The following is a 27,533-nucleotide window of genomic DNA, read 5'->3' on the forward strand; positions in this document are numbered from 1 at the left end:
TGTTAATCCTGGGCTTTCTTCTCTCAGAATGTGGACATCACCCGAGATCCCGAGGAAGCCTTGGATACCATAGCTGCCCACTACTGAATCCTTTCCAGGCTAAATTGCCTTTGTTCTTGCTTTCTTCTAGCCAAGGAACTCCTGCTTCTGCCTTTGCTTAGGTATCACCAAGCCTCTCAGGAAGTTACGATCTAGGCCCAACTTCATCCTCAGACAGCTCTGCTTTTAGCAGACCTCAGCAACTCAAGTCATGTCCTTGTTATAGTCACAGTCAAAAGGCTATATAGCTCTGCATGGAGCTTTGTCTTACTTGTTCAATTCTTGTTCTCTAACCAATAAGGTTCCTTTCTCCCTGCAGAGGGGGAGAAGAGACCATTGTGAGACCTCCACTGTCCATTCAACCTTGTCTCTGAGATGCAGTCCTGGTCCTGTGGGAATGAGGCTTGTAAGGTCTTTCTAGAGGAACAGGCTCCTATGTAGCATTTCCAGAGGCAAGGAGAGGGGCCTATGGGCCCATCCCTTTATGGGCAATGTGGCTAGGGGTATAAGATCTTCCTTCTCACACAAGAGATTTTGGTACCTGGTTCAGTGTTCTCTGCTTCTACTCCTGCCCCCTTCCTGAAGTTATTTCATTTCCAACATGGATAATACAACCAACACCATGGAGTCCCGGGAACATCATCTCTGAAAATAGTTATCTTCTCTCCTTTTCAACCACCCACTCTCTGCATCCTTTCATTACCTGGAATCTTACCTCCTATATCAAGTGTAACTGTCTGACCATCCACACCCTTTCTCATTATGTCATCTCTCTCAATGTCACTCCGGGATACCTAGCAGCATATCTTTCACATATGAATCACTTAAGTGACATTTATTAAATAAACCATACTAGTTTTTGGACCTCATTAACACTCAAATTCATCAATCCCTTCTTTGTTTCCCAATCCATTAGCCAATGTATCCACATTCTAACCTCTTAAAAGCTAATATGCCCTTTAGGCTAGAAGTGAGGCCCTGTCTCTCCCATATAAACATGTTGATCTCTCCTTAAACATAGGGGGAAAAAGGGGAGCACATCTAATTCACTTTGCAGTTTCAACGTTTATTTCTGATAGCAAAACTTGAAAGCACACAAGGTGGGGAGAGCAATAGAAAAGGAACAGCAAATAAATTTATCTTGCATGCCACTTTCAGTCAACAGGATGTGGCTCTCTAGATAGCTGTGTTTAAAAGGAATGTGAGGCTTCAGCCTCACTCAGGGGGAAGACTATTGAAACCAATCAGCAATATCTGTGAACATAAAAAAGAAAAAAAATTTAACATTAATGATTATATATATATATATATATATATATATATATATATATATATATATATATTAAGGAATATAAATACCAAACAGTGCTTCCCCATACATCTCTCATCTCCCCACCATGGGTTTACTATGACTCCCAGCTTTTGCACATAAATACATTCCCATGAACCCTACATCTCCCAATGACCCTAGCTGCCCAATCCAAAGTGAAGTACCTACCAAACATCTCACTCAACCCAGAAGAAACCAATGGCACCAAAGTTGGCAGCAAAGTTGGCACTGGCTGCAGCACCAGGGCCAATAATGGGGCCAGTGAAGGTCTGAGGAAATCTGGAACGGGCATTCTGGTGGTATCTGGCCCAGAAGGTAAATGGGATTCTGGACCAAGGATCTCCAAAATCTCCTTCCTCATCCCAGGTCAGTAGCTCAAACTCAATGTCATCCCAGCTCCAGGGGCCAGAAACGGCCTCATCTCCAATACCCATGCGGGTTCTCGCCTCAGCCCGGGCTTCGGCCTCAGCTGCAGCAGCATCCAGAGCATCCAAGGCCTCATCTGCAGCCTCCATAAACTGTGCAGTCCAGTCGCGAGGGTCTCTCTTTTGAACCTGAGGTGAGAAATAGAAAATAAAACAAAACCCATAATATTATTAGTTAATATTTATGAAGCAATTACTATATATTTAGTGCCCTAGTTTGTGCTACTGTTTGCTTAATAACAAGAAATGCCACCAGCATTCACCTACCATGTTCAATACTTAAGATTTCATTCCTGCTCTGGACCATTTATTCCTAGCCAGTCACATCTCACCCCATGACCTATCAAGTTTGGAGCAGTTCCTCTATTACCTCTGCAATGAATCTCAGCACTTTCATTTTGCTAGTCTCATGGTAGGAACGGAGGCCCCAGAGGAACTCATACTCAGGAGGGTTGCTGTTTGGCACTCGTCTATAGTCCAGGTACCTTAGAAAGAGTAAAAGGTCTTTGTTTCTATCAAGGTAGAATGGTAACCCATTAATGCATACTAAACCTAGATTTTGAAACCCCAGATTTCAGGTACCAACTCCTCCAAGATTCATTCTTAAACACAAAGTGTTTACCCTCTACTACTCAGGCCTTCAAATTCCTGTGTCAGTGCTTCTACACTGAATAGTCACCTAGAGCTGCAGGGGAGACTTCTGTAGGGTCATAGAAAGGACAACACTTAATCTCACACTCTCTGTCACAACTCTAGCACCAGATTCTTGTAATCTTGTCAGTGAGCCACAGATAGGATCATTGTAATGATTATACTGCAGTGCAAAAGCCACAACCAGGCCCAACCTTGGAGATGTCTACTGTGGGGACATCACTTACAAGATGATTATAGAAAAATTCAACCATGAAGAGTGTACTCAATAAATACTTCTGAGTGCATGTGTTTCTGTACACATATGTACACACACACACACACACACACACACATATGTATGTATAGTTAGTGTAAGAAATGAGCATGGGAAGAACTTTCTGAAGCTGACCAGCACACAGAACTCATGAGGACCAGACAAAGCCCCTTAGGCACTACTTACTTTTGCTTTACAAACTCATAAGTGAGAAGTTTCCTCAGATCTCCAAGGAGGGGATGTCTCACCCTGATAGTTAAAAAAAGGAACCCATAATCAGAGACTATGACATTGCCTCCAAAACTGGAAAGAACTTTCCAGCACAGAGGTCAGAGATTAAAAGAAGCAGAGAGTTCAGGACTAGTTCCTCATCCACCCAAGTCACATTCTCGGGCCCTGTACCTCCCCAAACCCCCTAGAACATCAGTGGCTGATGCAATCCTGGGACCATCCTCTGTTGTCAAAGGATGGTATAAACAGGCAAGAATTGAGAGACCAGTCATACCCAGGACGCAGTCCCATCTTGCGTAGTGCCTCCCAGAGGATAGCTGCAATGGGAGGCAAGGGGAGACAAGGGATGGAAAATGAGCATGGAAGTAAGGCTGTAACCAACCCCCAGCTGCAGGTCCAGCCACTCACCTTCACTGGCACGGTTGCCATTCATAAAGATAACACCCAAAATCACTAAGAGGAGACCCAGCTTGGGTGTGTCTTTGGTCCTAAAAGAGTACAAAAAGATGATGCTTTCAGCAGCCATTTGCACAAGACATTCCAGGCAGCATCTAGCTTCTCCAATATTCCTCAGCTAGGGGATAATTATACTCCAGCTCTGTCCCTGACCTGTTATGTGAGCCTGAATCTGAGATGGTGACCTAGTCCCAGAGAAAAAAGCACCACTGAAAGGCAATGTTTCACTTCCCTTCCCATCTTACGTTCCCAGTATGCCAGCCAGGGACTCGGGTGTACTGATGAGAATATACAGGTGTTCTTCCTTGTCAATTTCCTTCAATTGAATCCCAAATTTCTATAGGGAAAGGAAAACAGACTATGAAATTATAAAATCTAGCATATGCTACCCATCTCAGTCGCTCACCTTCCTGAGACATGTCCTAAACTCCCAGTAGGAATCCCATGAATCTTTGAAACCAAGACTTTCCCCATCATTCCTGTCCCTTAGAAGCTGCCTTCTCACCTTCTCCAGGACAAAGCATGCACGTTCAATGATTTCTGGATAAACATCAGTGTATTCACGGATGATATCCCTCAGCATTTCTGTAGGAGAAAGGAGGGAGCACCTGGGCTGAGTAGGGGCCACAGAGCTGCAGCCCCCCTTTGCTAGCTTTGCTGAAAACACAGGGTCCTCAAGGGTCGAAAAGGAAGAATTAGCCATGGAAGGAGGGGACTGAAGGAGAGGGGACTTATGTATAAACAAAGGGATGTCCACAGAGCATGGGGTGAGGGGAAGGGCAGAGCCCTGGGAGAGGGCACTGGATACCTACCTGAGCGCTTGATGGGCACCTTTGTGTAATCTTTAAGCATCAAGTACTTGACCAACTTATTCGCCTGGGAGGGAAAAGGAAAATTTTTCGTTATATTTACAGAAAACCTGGTTGAGTTATAGGTGGAAGGATGACAAAGAAAAGAGCAAGAGAGGAGAGATGTAACTGGGGAGTTATAGTGCTTACTCTTTCCTGAAGAAGGGCCACATCTCGGGGCTGTGAAGCACCCATGTTCTGTGGGGCACGTGGGTTGGGAGAGGGACGCAGGTTTGATGAGGGTCGTAGGTTCTGCCAGTCAGGTGGAACTGGCCAATCGGTGGGGATCCAGTCATGTGGGAGCTGCCAGTCTGTAGGAAGTGGCCAGTTGTGTGGTAGTGGCCAGTCAGGAGGGCTTTGCCAATCTGGAGGACCCTGCCATCCAGGTGGGGCCTGCCATCCAGGTGGGGCCTGCCATCCGGGTGGATTCTGCCAGGCCAATGGGTTTGGCCAGACAACTGGACCAGGCCAGACAATGGGATTTGGCCAGATCACTGGGCTCTGCCAGATCACTGGGCTCTGCCAGATCACTGGATTCTGCCAAGCAACTGGGTTTTGCCAGGTTGGTGGGGTCTGCCTGGCTGGGGGGCTCTGACGTGCTGGTGGGATCTGCCTGACTGGCTGATTTTGCCAGCCTGATGGGTTCTGCCAGGCCAATGGGGTTTGCCAGAGCACATTGGGGGGTGCGTAGGGTGGGTTCTGAGTGGTAACTGGAATCGGTGCAGATCTCCAGGTCCCTGCAGGCAATGGGGCCCGCCTTTGATCCCCACTGCGGTTCTCTTCCACATTCAAGTTATTAATCTGCATCATCAGAGAGAATGAAGGTCTAGGGTCACCAGTTGTTTCTGTGTCCTCACCCTATCTATTCCAGGAAGACCCCCTAAAACCTTCACCTGTAGTGACAGCCTGACCCACTAGCCAATGGCCACCCTGAGTCCTGGGCTTGTTTTTCACTGTCTTCCAGGCAGAAGTTTCATCTCTGAATCAGGCCAGGATCAACCCAAGGGTAGGGCCTGAAGCTGCTCCTCTTCCTATGTCCACCACTGGCTCTGCTTGTACCACCCTGGACAAATCACTCAAGTCACTTCACCTCTCTGGGACTTAGTTTCCTTCTCTGTAAAACTGAGACTATGACCCTTAACTGGTATGAGGTACCTGGAAGATTTAATGAATGAGATAACCTGTGTGAATGTGCCTAGCTCAAGGCCTAACTCATGGTGGCTACCATCAAAATGTAAACGGAATTACATATAGGAGATATATATATATATATATATATATATATAGATATATATATAGATATAGATATCACGTCTCATCTCCCCATCAGTCTGTGGACACTTAGAGGGCAGGAATTACCATATTCACCTCATCATCCCCTATAATATAGCTGAATACAGGCAGACATAAATATAGATATAGGATTGTCTATATCTATATATTTATTTCAGTTTTAGAACAAATAACAACCTCAGAGAAGAAAGGAGAGAACCCAAAGCAAAGTGGAGCTAGCAGGGATCTCACCTTTCTGGTCCTCTTGCCCCGGATTATAGTCCTGGACTCCAGATTCTGAGCCTGGGAACCATCTGTTGATGTCTGTGCAGCTGCACCATCAGATACAGAGATAACTGGGTTGGCCTGTATGTCAGCCTTGGAAGTAGCCACCTTGGTTTGGTTAACATTCTGAGTCTGGGTATCAGCTGTTTGGGCCTTAGTGATATCATTCCAAGCCTTGAAGGCTGTCTTAGGCTGAGTGTTTGACATTTCACTGGCATTGAAAGACTGAGAGAAATTGTAAGTGGCATTTGGGCCCACCTTAGTAGTGGCATTTTGGGCCTTAAAGGTGATTTCAGATTTGTTGGCAGTTAACTCTTTGGTTGCTACTTGGGAAAAATCATAGGCAGCATTTGGGCTATTTGGAGTGGCATTCTGGGTCACAAAGGCTGCCTTAGGTGATGTCTCTTTGGCATTAAGAGCCTGAGAGAAATCATAGGCAGCATTTGGGCCTTTCGTGGTAGCATTCTGGGCCTTAAAGGCTGCTTTAGGCCTAGCTGCAGCTGCTGAAATCTGATAATCAGCCGTTGTTGGGGGCTGTGAACTCTGGGGACAAGAATTCTGCCCGAAGGCAGCTGCAGGAGCCTGGTTGGTAGGTGGAGCCTCTGAGATCTGGATGGCCTCCATCAGGGTCTGCATAAGCAAGGTGCTGTCTTCTATAGAGGCCTCAGCCTGAAAATACAGGAGTGGGGGTTAAAATCTCTGGGCCTCCAAAGCTAGCGGAGGGGTAGAGGGAGCAGTGCAGGGGACGTGCTGGAAGGTGGCTGGTGCAAAAAGAGGAGGGATGAGTTAGAGTCCTAGACTGCTGGGGAGGAAGGCACAGTGTTAACAATGTCTGGTAAGTGGGGTAGGGGCTAAAGAGGGGTGGGGTAGGAAGAGGAGAGGGGTGGAGTTGGAACTGAGGGCTTATCAATCAGTGAGATTAGAGCAGAGCAGTGTGACATGCCTTAAGAACTCTGGACCAGGGTTATGGTGCCCTTATGAGGAGTTTAGGAGAATAAGCGGGGGGGGGGGGGGGGTGTCCACAGGGAGTGGGGAATGCAGAAGAAAGGGAATGTGGAGGTGGATGGTTGGGGGAGGGAGCGGCAGAATGCTCTACAAATGTCAGGACTATTGGGGGGAAAAGGCTCCTCATCCAACCCGCATTCTCTGGGCACACTGCCCTGACTACTAACAGGGTCTCCCCTTTCTCTGGGCAGGGACTGATGGCTGAAAAGGGACGCCCTTCCCCCCCTCGATAAACCCTAGAATTTGAAAGACAAGGGAGTCTAGGCACCTAGAGGGCAAATCGGATCCAGGAGTTTGGGTGTTCAAAGCGGCCCAGGGGTAACTGCTGGGGAAATGGGGAGGGGTGTAGGAGTTAGATATCTCACCTGGAAGCTGAGGAGGCCCGCACCACAGTCCATTTTCTGAGCCATGGCTCTAGTCCCTCTGGCAAGAGCAGAGCCTGGGGAGTGTTGGGGAGGAGCCGGACGTTATACTATGGAGGGCAAATAAGAGAAACCAAATTTGGGGATGGGGTGTTTGGGATTTGATTGTGGGGACGGATGAGTTGCTGAATGTGAGGGGAACGGACCGAATCAATGTGGGAAAAGTAAAGTGTCCAGAAGTAAGTTCTGAATCCTGAGAAGCTACTGAAGGGGCGAAGCTTCACAAGGGGATTTGGAAAGCAGATACGAAGTTTGAATCTACAGGGATTGGGTTTGGGAGCCGCATTTGGGAAACTGAATGTATGTTTCCAATGAGAAGAATCGTGTTAACAGTAGAGATTGAGGACCAGAAATCTGCAGAGATTTTGAACGATGGGAAGGATTCAGAAAGAGAACAGGGATTCTGAATACGGATCAGGTGAGGGGTGTGAATCAGGGTTTGGGGAGTGGAATGGGGATCAGAATCCAGGGTAAAGGGATCGGGATGAAAATGGGGGGCCCGCACCAGGGGGCAAATGCCCTGTCTGGGGGCTAATTCTCACCTTGCCTCAGGCCCCAACCCTAACCCCCTCGTGGCCTCCCTTCTTCACGACTCAGAGAATCGGGATTGCAGTGCTCGGTTCTCTGCAACCGCACCCTCTCCTTGTCCAGGAGAAAATGCCAGCGCGGCAGATAGGACGACCCCGCCTCTTTTCCTAATATACCACCCACCGTCTCACAAGGTTCAGCGCATGCGCAAGAGCTGACAGACCAAATAAGAGTCCCGCCCGCTTTCCCAACAAAAGCCTCATTCTGAACACCATGATGCGCATGTGCAGCGGGAGGCAGTCCCGCCCCTTTGCCAACACACCAAGCCACCACCAACCAGTCTACAGTATACAATGGTCCCGCCCCTACCTCTATATCCCCTCCCCAAAACAGATGCTCTGTGCTTCTAAGTCCCACCCCTTGCCCTACACACTGACCCCCTCTCCTTTCCGCAGTGCGTCTGGGTTCTATCCCTCCCCTCTTTTGGCTCCTCCTGTCAGGTCGCATGCATCTCCACCCCCTTGCCTAGCACCACGTGAAAGTTACTATTAAGGAGGTCTCTGGATGGGGTCTCTAATTGCAAACAAGTGTTAGGATTTGTGGCAAAGGAAAAGAAATGTCCAGAGAGGATACACTATTGGAAGTAGAAAAAGTCTATGGTCTTCACGTGACTCTATATGACCTCCCCTTTAACTGCTCCCAGACTTGTGAATATCATCAGCTTCTTTCCTGCCTTTTGTGCAGCCGCAGGCATGGACTTACCATGTGTGTGAAGGTCACAGCTTCTACATCACAGTATGATCTGTACTGGGACTTGTTTTCCTCTCACAGCAGCCCTGGGAAGTGAAGGTCCCCATTTTACAGATCAAGACGCACAGACATGTTGCATGCATGAACTAGTAAACAGAAAATGCAAAATATGGACCTGGGTCTTCCTGACTCCAAAACCCACATTCCACTAGTGCTGGCCTAAAAACGGGGACACCCTGCTCCCCTCTTCAGTTTCAGCAACAGCTCCACACCCACATCCACTGCCTGTCAATATCTGCCCCAAACATGCAAGGTTTGTATTCTCTGAAACCTAAGGTCATACTCTGCACACAAAAGGACACAGGTAAAGGACCCCAGCCCCACCCCTGCCTATTCCACGTGAGTCTATCCTACAGCAGACTTTTCCACCTCCAATAGTGTTTCCTCTCTGGCCATTCCTTTTCCTGGGCCCTGATGTAGATGAGTTCGCAGGTGCCTAGCACTTGTTGCAATTATAGATGCACCTCCGCATTTCCACAGCAGTTACCCCTGGGCCGCTTTGAACACCCAAACTCCTGGATCCGATATTTTCCCCCATGTGCCAATGCATGCAACCCGATAGCATGGGAGGGATAGAGGTGACATATGCATTGTGGAAACGATAGGGAGCTGGTGTGTGGGGTAAGGGATGATACTATTATTATTGCTCTTTAGGGTCTACTCCCACTGTCAGGCCTTTTCCTGAGTGGCACAAACACGCTGCCCCCGAGGCCTTCCTGGTGCCCACTGGAGCTGCCAGGACAATCAGGCACTTGTGTGTCTGAGCCATGGCAAGCCCCGATTCAGAGTAAGTGTTTGTCCTGTTTCCTTCCAGGGATGAGCCTCAATTCCTGGGATAAAGTGCCAGCCAGCCTGTCACTAGCAGTGTGAGCCCACTCAGTTCACTCCATTTGTCTGAATCTGGCGTCCCAATATGCAAAATGGGAAGTGCAAGGAGCACTTTGCTGGGGTCCTCACCACGGACAAGGACACATGCTGCTGTCCTTCCAGAATGACTGGAGAGACTAGCAAAGGCAGAAAATGATACAGACATGTGAACTGACCCAAATTGCACTGATACTTTCTGAAAATCCAAGGCAGATCTCTGTCCATTTCCCATTTGTCTGGCATCAGCTCCTTTCAGGAGTCTGCATATGAAAGGAAGTTAATGCCAGGAAGGACCACAGCATTTGGTCCCCAAGGGCCAGCCAGTACCAGTTCTGCCTGGCTGGATGACTTTCCTCATCTGTTGCATAGCAACGTCCCCTGTCAACTGCCTGTTTTTCCTCAGTACTTCCTCTGTAAAGTGTCTGCAGTGGGACGTGATCAGACTCAGGAAAGGAGGTCAGAAACACCGTTTTATATGCTACCTGCTTTTCTATCTGTGTCTCTAGTCCGGACTTGGACTATGAATTCTAAATCCATAATCCAACAGCCAACCTCACTTCTCTGATGAATATGTCTTTGTATATTATTTTTAAAATAAATCTATTGGGGTAACATTGGTTAATAACACTATATAAATTTCAGGTAGATAGTATTTTCAAAATTAACAGGTTACAAACTAATTCCTTTGTATATATCCTCCTTTACACCAACATTGTGCACTTCTCCGTTAGTCATATCCTTCTATCCCCTTTAGAATAAAAACCTTTTGGGAGATGGATTTTTGTTTGTTTTATTCATTGTTGTATCCTCAGGACCTGGTAGAATGACATGTGGCATATTTTATATGCTCAAAAAGTATTTGTTTAATGAATGAATGAACCCCACCATCCACCCCGTTGCTCAAGCAAAAAACCTGAGAGGCAGACTTCTTTTTTCCTGTGATGAATTCACTTACTTTTTCTCATTTACATATAATTCATATTAATCATTAAAAGTCAAATAGTATCTACATATTTTAGAAATTAAGTGAACATCACTCTCAATCTCACCACCTTGAGATAACTGCTATTAAGATTTTGATGCTATTTAAAATAATGCTTCATGCATACAAAGTAGGTTTACAGTTATTTGTATGGAAAAATAATACAAGAATCAACAAATAATAAAAAAAATAAGCCATTTTGTGTACTCACAACTGTAAACCTTCTTATGCCCCTTCCTGTATACAGTATATTCTTATATGCATGGGATTATATTATATATGCCATAAATTTGTTAATAGCACTTTTGCTTATTATCTCCCACTCCTTTCTTTCATCTCTACTCTCATCTGTCAGATGTGCATTTTTAACAACCATTTTTATATCCTTCCATATTCAAAAAGTCATGTTTTTTGAAAATCAAGATTATATGCACTTTCAGAGGGGAAGAGGGTTGAGGGACTGGGTGAAAAAGGTGAAAGGATTGAGAAAAAAGATTATATACACTTTAATACACCTGATTTATCTTAGTTAATGCTAGCCTACCTGTGATTCATTCTTTTACATTGCTGCATAATATTCCATGATAGGGATGTACTACATTGTATTCAACCATTTCCCCACTGATGGTCATTCATTTTATTTTCAGGCACATACAAACAACATTGCAATAAAATATTTGTACATATATCCTTATATTTTGATGCTTAATGTTTTTTATTCCCATGACAGCAAATGTCTGGGAGTAAGATTGACATACTCCACAGCACTTGCTATTATAATCTTTCCAAGTTCTTTGCCAATATGATGTGTGTTTTACTGGTATGTCCTTGGGGTTTTAATTTACATTTCTGATAAGTAAGTCGGCAAACCGTGGCTCGCGAGCCACATGCGGCTCTTTGGCCCCTTGAGTGTGGCTCTTCCACAAAATACCACGGCCTGGACGAATCTATTTTGAAGAAGTGGCGTTAGAAGAAGTTTAAGTTTAAAAAATTTGGCTCTCAAAAGAAATTTCAATCGTTGTACTGTTGATATTTGGCTCTGTTGACTAATGAGTTTGCCAACCACTGTCCTATATTAATGGACCTATTAAATTTATTTTGTAAAGTACCTGTGTAAATCTTTTACCTATTTTCTTGTGTCTTTATTTTACTGACTTAGGACTTCTTTATACAGTCTTACAGATGCTTATTGAAAAGTCTTTAGGGCTGGATGTATTTCCATTGTTTTCACATTTTAGTAAAGTAATACGTTGTGTATGTTCTATTACATAATAGTTCTAACTGCAAAAACCACAAAGGCCTGTTATTCATATTTTTCACATTCCCTTTGCAGTTAAGAGAATATGATATAGGATTTCCCAATATGGCAGGGTACTGAAGACCATCCCTGGTTTCAGTGACTTGCTAGGACTCACAGAACTCAGTAAATGGTTTTATATTCATGGCTATGGTTTATTAAAGTGAAAGGATTCTGATTTAAATCATCAAAGGCACATAGGGTGTAGTCCAGGACAAGACCAGGCATGAGCTTCCAGTTGTCCTCTCTCAGTGGAGTTTAAATCTCCCAACAAGATGTGTGATAACCAGGGAAACTCACCTGAGCCTTGGTACCCAGGATTTTACTGGGGGTCAGTCATGTAGGAATGGAGCACCTGCATGGCTGACCTTAGTTACTCAGTCTCCAGCCTATGCAGAGATCAAACTAATACTGCAAGGTCCAAGGCCCCACTATAAATCACATTGTTAACATAAACTATCTGGTGTGGCCTAAAGCCCCAGGTGAACAAAGACACTTGAATCAGGTAGGATAGTCCAAGGCTTAGGGGTTATCTCCCAGGACTTTGTCAAGGACCAGACTTTTCTTTGGGATGTGCAAATGTTTTTGTGTAATGCACAGGATTTGAACACCCCAGGACTGCTGAGTCAACTCTTTTATTATACAAACAGTTACAATTCCAATGTAACACTTGGTCAGAAAAGAGTGATTCAAAGATATAAAGATGGAATTCAATGCCATATCTGTGGTGACAGGAGCAGAAGCCACTAGAAAATCCAGTATCTAGGAACAGCATTGGAAGAAGGCCCAAGGGAAGCATCCCCTATCCAGTGTTCAGTGGTGGCAGTAATGGGATCCAACTGGCTAATACTTGAAACACAGCTGAGCTAGTTGTTCTTAGCAAATTAGTTTCTTAATTCTACTACTTTAAACAATTTTTAGAAACTTTCCTAACCCCCATAAATGAGGTGGGATTTTGGAGGTGCTTATGTCATGAGGCTGGAACCCTCATGAATGGAATTAGTGCCTTATAAATGAGGCTTCAGAGAAATATCTGGCCCCTTCTACCATGTGAGAAGATGCCACCTATGAGCTAGGAAGAGGACCCTCACTAAATGTCACCATAGCACTGCTTTGATCTTGAACTTTTCCGTTTCCAGAACTATGATAATTAAACTTCTGTTGTTAGTAAGCTACGTTGTCTGTGATATTTTGTTGTAGCAGCCCAGATGGACTATAAATTCTATTTTGATTTACCTATAATGTTTTTGAGTATATAACTTTGCATAAACTTTTATAGTCGTTGGTATTGGTATCACATTATTATAGGTAATGTGTAACAGTCCACTCGTGTCAACATAATACCAGTTTAGTGAAGTACAGAAAAACCTTAACTCTGCTTACATATTTTACCCTAATTTATAATATAATTTATATTAAATTATGTATTACATATATAATTGTCTTCAATATTTCCTCTACATACATTGGGAACTACAGACAGTGTTATAATTGCTGCTTTAATCATAAAACATAATGTAGATAACTCAAGAGGAAAAGGAAAGTATTATGTTTACCTATATTTTACTCTTTTTTGTTGTTTTTTTCCTTACTAATGGTTCAAGATTCTTTTTTAAAATCATTTTCTTCCTTTTTCTAGAACTTCCTTGAGACATTCTTTTAGGATAGGTAGGATGATGACAGATTCTTTCAGTTTTCCTTCTTCTGAAAATGTCTTGATATCCTCATCATTACTGAAGAATATTTCCACTGTGTATATAATTCCAGTTTGACAGTTCTTTCCTTGCAGCACTTGAAAAATGTCATGGCCTCCATGATTTCTAATGAGAAATCTGCTGTCATTAGTTTGGTGTTCTATAGGTAAAAGTGTCATTTCTCTCTGGTGGCTTTCAAGATTTTTGATTTCTATCTTTATCTTTCAGAAGTTTTCTCTTGGTGTGAATTTCTTTGACTATCTTATTTGAAGTTTGCTCAGCTTCTTGGATCTATGGGAAATATTCAGTGTCTTTTTCAGTCCTTCTCCTGTGACTGTGATGACCCCTATGTTAAATCTTTCATAATAGTCTGAGTCCCCAAGGCTGTTTATTTTTATATGTCAGCCTATATATTTCTCTTTTGGTCAGATTGGGTAATTTCTATTGTTCTATCTTCAATTTCACTGATCTATTCTTCTGTCATCTTAGTCAGCTCTTGTGCTCATCTACTGAGTTGCTTTTTAAATTTCACTTACTGGATTTTTCAGTTCTTAAATTTCTTTTTAATTCTTCTATTTTTGGAGATTTTTCTATTTCTTTGCTGAGACTTTTTTTTTTCATTTGTTCTAAGAATGCTTATAATTGCTCATTAAAACATTTTTATGATTGCTGTTTAAAAACCCTTGTTAGATGACATTAATATCTGTGTCATCTTGGTGTTGGTGTGTGTTCACTGTCTTTTCTCATTCAAGTTGTGATTACCATAGTTCTTGATATGATAAATGTTTTTCAATTAAATTTAGATATTTTACTTATTCTATTATGAAGATCTGGATCCTATTTAAATTTTCTGTTTTATCACAGTGGGTGGAGGTTCACATTTTCATTCAGCCTCCACTGACACCTGGGATGGAGGGAATCCTTTTTACTGAGGGCTAGGTGAGATTTCCAACTCCATGTTAAGCTGACTAGGAGAGACCTGGGTGCCTAATTACATAATAAATGGGTGTCATTGTTAGTCTGAGTAGTGATAAAAGTTCTTACTCTTCACTGGGCCTTCTTTTCACATCACTCCATTGGTTAGGGAGAGGAGCATCCCATTATCATCCATTAGAAGTGTAAATCCTGGCTCCCTAGATGGTCTATAACATCAGAGCAGTGGGCTGTTCCCACTGCCCATTTGCCCTTTTCTGACACTCTGTCAAGGGATTGGAGCACTCATTAAGACTGGAAAGGGTAGAAGTATAAGGTCTCTGGTTGGCTTTTGCTGGTAGAAGTGGGGACATAGTCTTCCCTCTGGTATTTAGCTTGAGTAAAGCAGTTATTGTCTACTTTTTTTTTTGGTCATGATATGCTATCTTTATATTTTGGATATATAGAGAGTAGACTTATTTTGGGGCCCTTTTTTGTTTCTTACTTTAGTGTTTTCAGTTTGCCAGCTTCTTTAGCATCTGGCCTGAGATATATATGGCAAAAAGAAAACCCAGGGAAGTCACCACCATGTTGTTCCTTGGCGTTCAAGTTCCCTAGAGAGTATGCCATCTTACTCTATCTTTCAGGTTTTTCTCGAGTTTGGTTTATGTATAATGCCAGGGTTAAATAGGGGAAAATACATCTATACCATTTACTCTTTCCTGCTAGAAGCCTAAGTTCTCAGTTTCAGTGCTTTATAAAAAATATGTTGGGATTTCTAATGTATAATCATACTATAAGAAAAGTAATTAATTTGATCACTTCTTTTACAATATATATAGCACTTACTTTGTTGTCTTAAATGATTTGATGAAACATCAATTATACTATTGGGTCATAATCTCAGTAAGTAATATCCTTTCTTTTTCCTAAAATGACTATAAGTTCATCATTTAAAATGTTTGTTGCTTTTTATAGATAGTATTTTTAGCAAATATTTAGTAGTTCCTTTCTCTTCCTGTTTTACTTACAATTATTCATAATGCCTACCTCTGCCTTATTCTTAAATATAATCCATCTTCTCTTTCTGTTGATTCTACCATTTTAAAGTACACTTTGATTCCATGCTATTCTCTCTCTTTTCACCATCTTGTTGTTAGAGAAAGCAGGAAAAGAGGGAGAAATGCAGAGAGAAAAGTGAAAAAAGAGGGGGTGAAGAGAAATAGAGGGAAGGAGGAAAGAAGAAAATGGAGATACTAGTACAAGAAAAAAATTAATGAAAATAGCAGTTGCAAGTAAATGGAATTATTAAGATAAGGGGAAATAGTGGAGAAAGAGTAGATACTAAATTGAAATGAAAAAGTATGAGAAAAGAGAGTAGAAAGTAGAATGAAGAAAGGAGATGAGATATAGGGTAAAAGTATGTGATAGGGAGAGGTAGAGAGGTTAAGGAGTAGATGAAGAAAGAAAAATAATCAAAGAGAAGAAAGAAAAAGAGGAAGGAGGGAGTAGAGGAACTAGCTAAAAAAAAGAAAAGTGTTTGAAATAAGAATGATGGGAACAGAGTGGGAAGCATGGTGAGTAGGAAGACGAAGAGAAGGGGGAGCAGAAATGATGTAAAATCACCTCATAAATGTCAGGCTGCATTCTGCAGAGAGAAGAACCTTGAATGTTAGAAGTCCCCCCTTTTTGCTCCTCAAATACCCAGTTCCCTTTATGTATGGTGCCCATCAAAGTGCCAGAGGGCACTTCTCACATAATGTCACTCTTGCCTTGAGATAAAACCACTGTGGTTTTCAACTTGAAAGAGTCATGTGCCCCAATTTTTAAAATAAATGTGGTTGGAATACTCAGGATTTATCATATACTTCTAGCTACTGGTTGCTCATCAGGTATGGATATTATCTGACAAATTCAGGTATGCAGGAAAGTTTTCTTTTTCTTTCTAACTCAACTTAAATTCCAAGTCAAGTTCCCAATCTTGAGTGGTTGAAACTCAGCTTCTAGCAGTATGGAGTTTATCTCATCCTTTTCTTTGGGATTGTGTCTAAGTTATGGGATCTTAGTGTCAAAACATCAAGGTGGGTTATACTACTGAATTTCATATACCCATGCTGGCATTCATGACATATCTGATCACCAGTGTCTATTGAAGCAGGTAGCTGTTGAATTGAGTTTTGTCTTTTACTAAAAAGTCCCTTTGGAGCCTGACTTTGTCTGAGCATATCATACACCCCTCATACATATTATCCAAGTATCCCCGTATTCTACAGAGAGCCACCAAGGAGTTCTGAACACAATCCTGTAGGGCTTATATGGGGACAACAGACTAGTCACATTAATGATTAATCATTCCATTATTTTTCAGGTCAAATTTACTTAGAGACTAGAAAGAATTAGAGAAGAATTTATAGTGTTTGTGAGTCCTTGGTTCGGGAAAGAGTCTTTCCCTCTCCATTGAGGAGATGAGGGGCATGCAACCCACTTGTCAAAGGCATGTGAGGAAGGATCCAAAGAATCACTTAGAGACTGGGGGGCCATTCATGGGATAAGAACAGAGGAAAGTATTTTATCACATTTTGGATATTCAACAGTTTCTTTTCAGATTAAAAAAATTTTTTTTTTTTAGGTTTGTATACCCGAAACCTTATAACAGATTAAAATTCTTGATGATCATTCAGGTTTGACCTGTTCCTAAAGGCTTTCAGCATTGACTATATTACTGTGGCTTCCCTTCACTATGTATTCAACTGTACCAAACAACATTTGAACTCTGGTTTGAAAGATCACCCATGGTCACTACATTAGTAGGGTTTATCTCTGTGGATGAATTTTCTGATGTTAGCAAAATCTGAAGCCTGGCTAAAGGCTCTTCAATGCTTTTTACTCATATTTTCTCACCATCATGACCTTCTTGGTGACTTATACTCTCTGACACTGGGCTGAAGTTATGATAATGTGACCCACACCATGAGTTGCTGTCCTATGTATGGGTTCATCGTCATGTAGGACAGTGTCTGAGATTATAGAAGTTACTCTAACACTTGGAAGCTCCCTGACTGGGAGCCAACGCTGTCAGTGAGTATCCATCCCAAGTCATAAACCTCTATCTTTTGAAGGTAGGTTAATCTGCCCCTTCAACTTGTCTTTACACTCAGAATATTCTTAAGTTCAGAACAATGAAGATTTATTCTTGAAATATATGGTCATATTGCCTGTGATCCAAAATCTTCCTCAAATCCCTGATTTTGAAGAAATTTCTTGTTCTTACTCAGTCTCTTTCTCTTCATCTGATAACAAAATTTTAAAAGTACAACTGCCATTTATATCTGATAATTGGCAGCAATGAGAAAACCAACTAGCTCAAAAAATGAGAGAAGGAGAGAAGAGGAAAAGGAAAGGAAAAGAAAGAAATTGTCTAACAAGTCTTCACCCTATAACTTCCTAAGAGGCAAGCCAGGGACTGGATTTACCCTCCAACCTGAAAAAAAAACACACTTAAAAAAGGGGGACACAAATATGGAATAATGGTATTCAAAACATTTTACACCAGGCAATGAAGAATAAAGATCCTCGAGAGATTAGGGGGAAATGAGGTGAGCCTATCTTCTATCATCATATTACACTTTCCCCCATTCTACCCACTGTCTACATCCTATTATTACTTGAAATGTCCCATCCACATTTTCGCACAATGACTCCAGTTTCATATTATCATTGTGTCCTTTCCCATTATTCTCTCTCCCTTCCCACTCCCCCACACAACCATGCACATGCACATGCACAATTCTCATCTTCCATAGTATGACATACACTGTGTCCATACTATCATTATCACATACTAGTACATTCTGGTCTTATCCTGTACTACCATTTACATTGCCCTGGCCTTCATTCATTTTCACAGTGATTTCATACCATCTTCCACATTACTCACACTGTCCCCATTGTCACCATTATCACATATACCTTGCTCACATCACCCCTACTATCACACTGTCACTCAATACTTTCCCCATCTCTGTATCAAACATGTGGCCCAGTTTATTCACAACTTGACACATTGTGCCCATCTCCTGCAATCTCCTTCTCATTTTCTCTTTTCTTCTTCTTTTCCATCTATTCTCCCCCGAACCCCCATATTCATACACTTTCCCAATATGTGGCTATTACACAAACCCAGATATAATAGAGAAATTTCTTACTCAAAGCTCTAGCAAGTAGAGGAACATATCATGCTCAAGAGGTACAATATATAGTGTTCCCACTTGGTAGATAGTTGTGAATCGATTTCTTTTGTACATTTGCCTTTAAGAAGCATTTCTTCATGTTTTGTTACAGCATTTTCAATATTTCATGGATGTGTCTTTAATATGATACTATGCAGTTAAGCTATTTGCACTATACTTAAGTCTTCCTAAAATATCCTAATAGCTTTTTTTTCCTACAGCAAAGTTGTGATATTTTTGGTCCTGAAAAGACAGACAGGTTTGAGCAAATGGCAATACTGAATATATCACTGAGCTGTATTAGAAGGAACACTTAATCTTTACATCTCAGGTTTCCATGTGGAAGAACTTCAACTAGAGTAACACTCCTGCTTTTCTGCCTACAGAAGGAGGAATGAGTTATGTGATTAACATGTTTGGGAGAAATATCTCAGTGTTCTTGGCGCAAGCCCTGCTCTCTGCTTTTCTCTCAGGGGTCTGTATGTCTATATAAAACATGATTTCTGACTGGCTCCTTGCCATGCAATAAGGAGACTGCTTTTAGCCTGGAGTCTTACTTTGTTTTTTTGTTTGTTTTGTTTTGTTTTTTTTAGCATTGCTTACAATTGTCTTGGTACAGTATTTAGGAAGTCCACACTAAAACCATCTTCTTCAATGAGCTTTATTAATAAAGATGATTCCTAAGTTTATATTTCAATTAGTAATGAACCTAGGCAGGGAAGGCAAGTGATATTTATTGATCCCTTACAATTCCCACACGGTGTGGACCACTGAAATCATGTAAATTCTCTTTACTGTCATTATTATTAAAGAGAACAACAGAAAGTACATAACACTACAGAAAATTTTCTTAGAGTTTGGTATTGATTAGCACTTGAGACAAAGACTTGGCAGCATTTAAGATTAGGTCTAAATAAGGAAATTGTATGCCCACCACTCTTAGACTCCAGATTCCCCCTAGATTAGGTAGTCTAAATTCTGAAGGGCTAGAGTTGCCATAGTAGAGTAAGCACTACTTAATTAGTCAGGATGGTGGGGAGCAGGTGCTAACTGGATCTATCTTCTTTGGCATACTGATAAGTCCTAGGGGCACATTCCATCTTTCATGGAATGGGATGGCAAACCTTCATGTGAAATATAGAAATGGATTTAGACACTCACAGAAGCCTTATTAAAGAAAGACAAACCAGGGAACCATTTCTTAAGAGGTAAAAACTTTTTTTTAAAATATATTTTATTGATATTTCACAGAGAGGAAGGGAGAGAGACAGAGCCAGAAATATCGATCAGAGAGAAACATCGATCAGCTGCCTCCTGCACACCTCCCACTGGGGATGTGCCCTCAACCAAGGTACATGCCCCTGACCGGAATTGAACCCGGGACCTTTCAGTCCGCAGGCCGACGCTCTATCCACTGAGCCAAACCGGTTTCGGCAAGGTAAAAACTTTTAATTAAAAACTAGGAGAGAAACCAAGATGGCAGCATAGGTAAACACCTGAAATTGCTGCCTCGCACAACCACTTCAAAACTACAGCTAAAAGACAAAACGGACATCATCCAGAACCACAGGAAGGCTGGCTGAGTAGAAATTATACAACTAGAAGGGAAGAGAAAAGCACACTGAGACTCAGAGGAGCTGCAGAAGTAAAGTGCAGAGGTACAGAGGCGCACACGCGGAAAGGGCTGACAACTGAGGACGCAGTTGTCTTTCTCAATCAGGAGGGAGATGCAAGCTCCGGACTGCTCTGAACTCCAGTTCCGGGCGAGACTCGGGTGACCCAGACTCATATGGGGAGAAACTGGTTTGGCAGCGGGCAAAACTCGAGGGCGGCTTTCTCTCAGAGGTGCTTGCAGCGATTACCAAGGGACATTGAGACCCAGGGGCCTCTTAGGGCAGGGCTGAAGGTCAGCCATTGCTGTTTGCTCCACCCTGTCGATTCCCTGAGACCCTGCCCCACCCAAGCTGTGCACAGAGGCTTTTGTATATGAATGGCCTGGCCCTTTGCAATCTAAAATTACCTAACAAACTGCAGCTGGGTCAGAGAGACCCAGAACATCCAAAAGAAGGCCCAAGGCCCCACAACAGCTTGCATTGTTTCACAGCTGGGCTTCATCTGGGCACCTCCAAAACCCAAACAATGAAGAGGAATCTGCAGATCTCTCTGTAGTTCCTGCTGTGTTGGCCTCAGGCAGAGGCTAAATTAGCACCTCCTTAGAGATCCAAGAGCCAGTGTACCCAGTGGTCAGAGTGGGACCATCCAGATTACAATTCCTCAGATCCATAAGGGGGAAGACTCAGTGAGCACCAAAGCCCCACTGAAGTAAGTCTTGCCCCATAAGGTTGTCTCCAGCACAGAAGTTCTCCCATTGTAGACACAGCTGAATCTCACAGCCAATTGGCCTGGAGGTCAATTCCTCCCAGTGATACCAAAAACAATCAAGGCTTAAGTACAACAAGACTGTGCACACAGCCCACAAAGAGGTACACTAAGAGTATCCACCTCAGGTAACTGGGGAGGCTGAGCCACTGGGCCCTATAGGACACCTAGCACACAAAGCCACTCTATCAACACAGGGAAGCAGCCAAAATGCGGAGACAAAGAAACAGGTCACAAATGAAAGAAATGGAGGAAAGCAAATGACTGGATATAGAGTTCAAAACCACAGTTATAAAGTTTTTCAAGAATTTTTTAGAAAAGGCCGATAAAGTAGGAGAGAAAAAGTGAGTTTAATCTTCATCTACCATAATGAGAAATCAATAGCTAATATGTGAAATAAGTAACTCAAGAAATAATAGTATAACCGTACTGTTTAGAATTATTGAGATAAAAAACAAAAGAAACAGCTAATATATTTCAAAGTTGGCTACTTCAGGTATATGACCCTGGTGGTGTTAAAGAGGTGAAGCTAAATACTGCCTTTTTGTTTACTATTTGGTTTTAAAGCCATATATAGTTCTTACTATAATATAAAATATACTATATCTAATAGATATTATATTATGCTTACTATAATAAAATATAAAATAAATGTATTTTAATGATAAATTGAGCTATTTAATTATAAGGGAAAGGGTTATCATGAGAAATGGAATTTACTGAAATTAATATGGCCAATAGAGTAGATAAAAAAGAGGTGGGGAGCACATATATGTAGAAAATAAAGGGCCCCCAAATGTTTGCTTTCCATTCTTTTGTAACATTTGGCAGGGGATGTTCCAAATTGTTCTTTAAATATATATATACTAGAGGCCCAATGCACGAAGATTCGTGCAAGAATGGGCCTTCCTTCCCCTGGCTGCCGGCACCACCTTCACTCTGGCCAGAGCCACCTTTCCGCCTTCCCACGCTGCCCAGAGGCCTGGAGCGGCTGGGGTGGTGCAGAATGCCTGTGTCGTCGCCATGGTGATGATGCAAGCATCCCGCCCCCAGCCGCTCAGTGCCTGCATATGCAAATTAACCCACCATCTTTGTTGGGTTAATTTGCATACTCACTCCTGATTGGCTGGTGGGCGTTGCAAAGGTACAGTCAATTTGCATCTTTCTCTTTTATTAGTGTAGATATTTTATTGATTTCAGAGAAGAAGGAAGAAGGAGCGAGAGATAAAAACATAAATTATGAGAGAGAATCATTGATTGGCTGCCTCCTCCATGTCCCCCCTCCCCCCCCACACACACACTAGGGATAGAGCTACAACCTGGTCATGTGCCCTGACCGGGAATCCAACTGTGACTTCCTGGTTCATAGGCTGATGCTCATCCCCTGAGCCACACTGGTGGGGCTGCTCTTAAATTGTAGAATAATCAAAAGGGTGTTTTACACTTGAGAAGTGACCACCACAGGACCTGGTAGCCCCAGTCTGACAAGCAGAGTAAGATTGGAAACATGGGTTCAAAATACTTATGGACAGGAAAGACCAAAGACAGGAAAGAGGACATTCATTGTGGATAAGAAACTCATACTGCCACAAGAGGGCACAACTAGAAAGCAATATTTCTACTGGTTCCCCTCCTTCCTTTCCCACTACTCATTCTCAGTTTTCTTTGCTTTCCTTTAAAGTACCTATTTCTGAGATTCTCCCTGGACAACTCTCCCTTTTAGTTCTCACTCCAGACCCTCTCCTGGGGCAATATCATTAATACCTTATTTAAAAGCACCACCTCTCTGCTTGATGACTTCCAAATCTATCTGTAATCCTACCAGCCTCACAGTTGCAAAATAAATTCCTGACTGCCTGCTGGATCATTCTTCTTGGACATTCCAAAGGCACTTCAGAATTTTCATGTTCAAAATTAAACTAATCATTCTCCCCTTAAACATGTTCCTCATTCTGAATTTTCCAGCTCATGGAATGGCTTTTACATCTCAACCATCCAAAGCAAAAAGAAAACCAAGGAGCATCCTAGATACCTTCTTCTCCATTGCCCCCACCCCCATATCCAGTCAGTGACTGAGTCCTTAATTTCTCACATATATGTATTCTCTTCATTCCCACTGGTTTGACTCAGGCTTCAACATCTCTCCTCTTTTATCATAGCCTCTAATTTGGTCTCCCTGTACCACTTCTGTTTTCTTCAGACTATCCATCACACTCTCATCCACTGGATCATTCTAAAATGCAAATATGATCCTGTTAATTCCTTGATTAAAATCTCCAAATATCTCTCCACTGTTCTTAGCACAGCATTCAAGGGACATCCTTTCTCAGTCTCTCTGTTCTAACGACACTAAAATTGTTGAACATACCAAAACGTAGTATAAACACTGAATGATTTTATGTAATGCATCTTTGTTCATACCACCTGAAAACATCTGCACACCTTTCATCCCACCCAGCAGAATTAACTATTTCCTCCCTCTACCTGGTCTGTGGTACCTTGTTATGGCAGTTCTGGCAAACTAATATAGCAGGATATAAAACTGTACATACAGGGGTGTACAAAAGTAGGTTTATATTTGTTCTTATGGAAAATAATACAATAATCCTATATAATAAAAGCCTAATATGCAAATTGTCCCCTCGGGTGGTCGTTCAACTGGGAGTTTGACCACTTGCTATGATGTGCGCTGACCACCAGGGGTTGGCATGGAATATGGTGGGCGTGGGCAATGCAGCATTGGCAGCGGGTGGCAGTGGAGACACTGCCGGCCCCGATGGGCTCCAACGAGAGCTGGACCGTGGCGAGATGGTGGAGCAGGTTAGTGGGTGACACCAGGTAAAGGTGAGTGAGAGCAGGGGCCTGATCACCCCGCAGATGACGACCAGCAGCTGCAGCGGGGGGTGGGGCCACCGCCCGGCTCCCAGGTGCTGAGGGAGCCGGGCAGGGTGGTCCCGGCCCCGACCAATCACCCCACTGATGGTGACCAGCAGCGGCAGCAGGAGGCCCAGCCCCAATCAATCAATACACAGGCGGGATGGTGGAGCAGGTGAGGGGGTGGCACCAGGCCAAGGTGGGGTGCCATATGGGGCTGCAGGGCTGCGAGGCTGGGGGCATGAGCTGGGGCCCAATCTCTGCAGGCCACCCCAAAGGACCCCACCCGTGCATGAATTCGTGCACCGAGCCTCTAGTTAATAAATAATAATACAAGTATAAACTCTGTGCTTCATCTATACTAATTATTATGCAAATTGTCCGGGACCCCATCACAGTAACGACCAAATAGCAGGCTGTGTGGGGTGACCAGGCCGGCAGGGGGGTTAGTTAGGGACAACCAAACAACTGAACAGCAGGGCAGTTAGGGGCGACCAGGCTGGCAGGGGGAGCAGTTGGGGGCAACCAGGCTGGCAAGGGGGGGGCAGTTGGGGGCTACCAGGCCAGCAGGGGGGCAGTTGGGGGCAACCAGGCTGGCAGGGGGGGCAGTTAGGGGTGATCAGGCCAGCAGGCAGAGGCAGTTAGGGGTGATCAGCCTGGCAGGGGGTCAGTTAGGGGCGATCAGGCAGGCACGCAGGCAGGTGAGCAGTTAGGAGCCAGTGGTCCCGGATTGTGAGAGGGATGTCTGACTGCCGGTTTAGGCCCGATCCCAGCAGTCAGACATCCCCTGAGGGGTCCCAGATTGGAGAGGGTACAGGCTGGCCTGAGGAGACCCTCCCCCCGCCCCCATGCATGGATTTCGTGCACTGGGCCTCTAATGTATTCATAACTGTAAATCTACTTTTGACCACCCCTGTATAAGAAGGAAATATATCACTTAGTTAATAGTAATTATCTCTAGGTAATGAAATAGATGATTTTTACTTCCTTCCTTATAAAGTTTTGTTATTCTACAAAATTTTCACAAGGAGCATGTCCCTACCTTTATAATACAGAATGTGCAAAAGAGATAAAGGTATCCATCAGCAAACATTTAAAAAATAATAGAAAAAGCATATAACTTTTACTTAATGAAAAGAAGCTGCCGCCCTAGTGGGTTTGGCTCAGTGGATAGAATGTCGGCCTGTGGACTGAAGGGTCCCGGATTCAATTCCGGTCAAGGGCACATGCTCAGCTTGCGGGCTTGATCCCCAGTGTGGAGCATGCAGGAGGCAGCCGATCCATGATTCTCTCTCATCATTGATGTTTCTATCTCTCTCTCCCTCTCCCTTCCGCTCTGAAATCAATAAAAATATATTTTAAAAAAAAAGAAAAGTAGCTGCTACTATAGGGTAGATAGAAAAGTAATCAGGAAATTATGGCCCGCTAAGTTCCAGTGATTTTTGTGGCTTCAGCTCATTTTTAGGTGGCCTCCCAACTCAGAGAGAGGGATTAGGAGAAATGAAGTGATGGGAGGGTGACTAGTTTGTTTGGAGGTCAATACAGAAACAGTGAAAGAGATTCAACTAAGTAGGGAAAATTATCTGAACAGAGGAGATATTGAATATGTAGAACTAAGAGTGGAAAGCAAGGATTTAGAAGAAGGTAAAAAGCAAGATATTCATTTTCAGGGTACTGATGAAAGAGAATCAATAGAGAAGAGAGAAGTAATTGGATAAGAAAATACAAAGGTAACCACAAATAGGAAAAGAAAGAACCCTCCCTTGCCTGGTGTTATGGCACTCACCAGATGGAAAGCTTGAGAGGGGTATCAGGGTTCAAAATGTCACCCAAAAATATGCTACATTGTCATATTAATTATTTTGAATTAAGGTTACTTAAGAAAGGGTACTCTGCCTCTCCTTTGTCCCCATGAAAAGCAGGAGATAAAGCTCCCAAGGGTAGAAGGCATCTTATCAGCAGAGATAGGGAATTTAGTCCCAGAGGCTATATAAACAAACCTTGTTAAATCTTTACCAATTACTACCCCAGCCCAAACTCCTCTGCCTTGTCAAATCTTCACAAATTTATTGTTTCTTTATTTGAAAATTATAAAAGCTTCCTTCTCTGGTCACGTTTTGAGTCTCATATTTTTATGGAGCTCCTGTACATATGAAATTAAACTTTTCTCCTATTAATCTGTCTTATGTCAATTTAATTATTAGACTAGCCAAAGAATCTAGAAGGGAAAATTTTCCACCCACACAGTTACAACAATAATGATAACAACTACAACAACTATTTAGTAAGCATGTACCAACCACAAACACTTAACTGAAATACATTATCTATATTTCACATGGAAACATTGAGAGAAAGGTATTATTGTTCCAATTGTATAGATGAAGAAACTGATACTCAGAGAAGGGAACTGACTTACGCAATATTTTAGAATTAGTAAATAGGGGAACTTAGTCAACTCAAGTGTGTCTGGATCCAAAGGTCCTGTGTTTTTCTCCATGTCAAGGTGCCTTGTGGGCATTCACCAACCAAAATTCAAAAACTATTTTAACATTAACAAAGCTGTAAGTTCTCAAGCCCCTACCTGTCTCATTCTCCCACCTTGGTTCATCTAAGATTTCTTCTTGGATCACTTTGCCCTTAGTTCTTTCTCAATTCAGCAGGGAATTCATTTTGGTCTTTTGACGTGGAAAATCCTGCAGTTGAAAAGAAAATGAAACTTTGTGGTTAGAGCTAGGATACTAAATCTCCCAAATTCAGTTCTGAAAGATATAGGGAGGGTGGTAGATGGGGTCTGTTGTTTATGAAGATTTCTTAGAAACTGGCATGGGCTTTGTGAAAGAGGCACAGAAATGCATGTTCCCAAGAGCTAGGGAGAGAGTATAGATCTTGAGGAATAAAAACCTGATAAGAAAAATACAATGAGTCATTTATTCTCCTCCTAGAAGAAAGATGTCCCACAATCCAGAAACATAAAATACTGGGATCCAAAGGATGCAATGCATAGGCTTCAGGGTTGGACAGAGCTGGGTCAAGTCCCAATATCACTACTTACTTGCTGTGTGACCTTGGGCAAGTATCTCTACTTTTCTGAGCAATGGATGTTTTCTCTATAAAGTAAAGAAAATAAAACCCAAAAGGTAAGGAGTTTGGAGCCTAAACCTAATGTCAAAGAAAATGTAGGAAGGGTTATAGGAAATTTTCCTGTTTCTGGTAATTGCCCACCAAGTTGTTTGGATAAATCCTCATACTGAAAACAACAAAAAAGTATTGGTGGAAAAGAAGAAACATCTACTTTGAAACAATAAAAAGACAGGGCAATAAAAATATGGGAACATAAGTCAAGGCAACACCATGTGAAAAGGAGAACCTAAAAAAGTAAATAAGCAGGGAGTCATTATTGCCCTGAGGACATTTGTCCATTTAAAAAATATATATCTTCCATTTTTGTTGCCTTAAAAAGCAAAGGAGACAGCAATTAAAGTCCAGAGACCCCAAAGGATTACCCTCTCGAGGGGAGGATGGATGGAACAGGCCCTTTTGCAACTCAGGTTGAATTACATCACTTGCCCTGGGATTCTTGAGCTTTGAATTAGATAAAGAAGCAAATCAGCAGGATCAGCTGATAGCAGAAAAGAACTCAAAGACTGCTGTTATCAAACACTAACTGTAAGATAACTATTTTACTATGGACAAGAAAATCAGTATCACACTTAAAATTATTTCTAAGCAACAGAAAAC

The 27,533-nt window shown here is 42.6% G+C and overlaps 1 protein-coding gene across 6 annotated transcripts; it reads right to left on the reverse strand.

The window, feature by feature from the left end:
• Positions 1 to 1,085: 1,085 nt before the first annotated feature.
• Positions 1,086 to 26,419, reverse strand: MAGED1 (MAGE family member D1). Of its 6 annotated transcripts, none has more exons than XM_080652851.1 (13): positions 7,763 to 7,917; positions 7,164 to 7,270; positions 5,761 to 6,462; positions 4,387 to 5,037; positions 4,201 to 4,264; positions 3,894 to 3,973; positions 3,634 to 3,725; positions 3,341 to 3,420; positions 3,207 to 3,249; positions 2,888 to 2,950; positions 2,165 to 2,279; positions 1,538 to 1,923; positions 1,086 to 1,293 (listed from the first exon to the last, which is right to left on the reverse strand). In XM_080652851.1, the coding sequence occupies exons 2-12, from the start codon at positions 7,206 to 7,208 to the stop codon at positions 1,546 to 1,548; spliced, it is 2,313 nt and encodes a 770-aa protein (XP_080508977.1). In that variant the 5' UTR covers positions 7,209 to 7,270; positions 7,763 to 7,917; the 3' UTR covers positions 1,086 to 1,293; positions 1,538 to 1,545. The 6 variants fall into 6 exon arrangements, 4 of the variants coding, with proteins under 4 accessions (XP_080508977.1, XP_080508979.1, XP_080508980.1 ...); XM_080652853.1 differs by lacking the exon at positions 7,763 to 7,917 and adding an exon at positions 26,377 to 26,419 and having other exon boundaries at positions 1,087 to 1,293; positions 7,164 to 7,237; XM_080652854.1 differs by lacking the exon at positions 7,763 to 7,917 and adding an exon at positions 8,511 to 8,572 and having other exon boundaries at positions 1,087 to 1,293; positions 7,164 to 7,237.
• Positions 26,420 to 27,533: the final 1,114 nt, after the last annotated feature.

Source organism: Plecotus auritus (assembly GCF_963455305.1).
Source record: "Plecotus auritus genome assembly, chromosome: X".
In the NCBI taxonomy this organism is placed as follows: domain Eukaryota; kingdom Metazoa; phylum Chordata; class Mammalia; order Chiroptera; family Vespertilionidae; genus Plecotus; species Plecotus auritus.

What these genes read in the sequence shown, in the direction of transcription:
- MAGED1 (XM_080652851.1), bottom strand. Translation starts at nt 7,208, where the DNA reads ATGGCTCAGAAAATGGACTGTGGTGCGGGCCTCCTCAGCTTCCAG. An exon ending in CATGCTTTGTCCTGGAGAAG is followed by an intron (nt 3,726 to 3,893) that starts GTGAGAAGGCAG and finishes CTTTCCCTATAG; the next exon opens with AAATTTGGGATTCAATTGAA. An exon ending in TATGAGTTTGTAAAGCAAAA is followed by an intron (nt 2,280 to 2,887) that starts GTAAGTAGTGCC and finishes ACTCTTTCTAAG; the next exon opens with GTACCTGGACTATAGACGAG.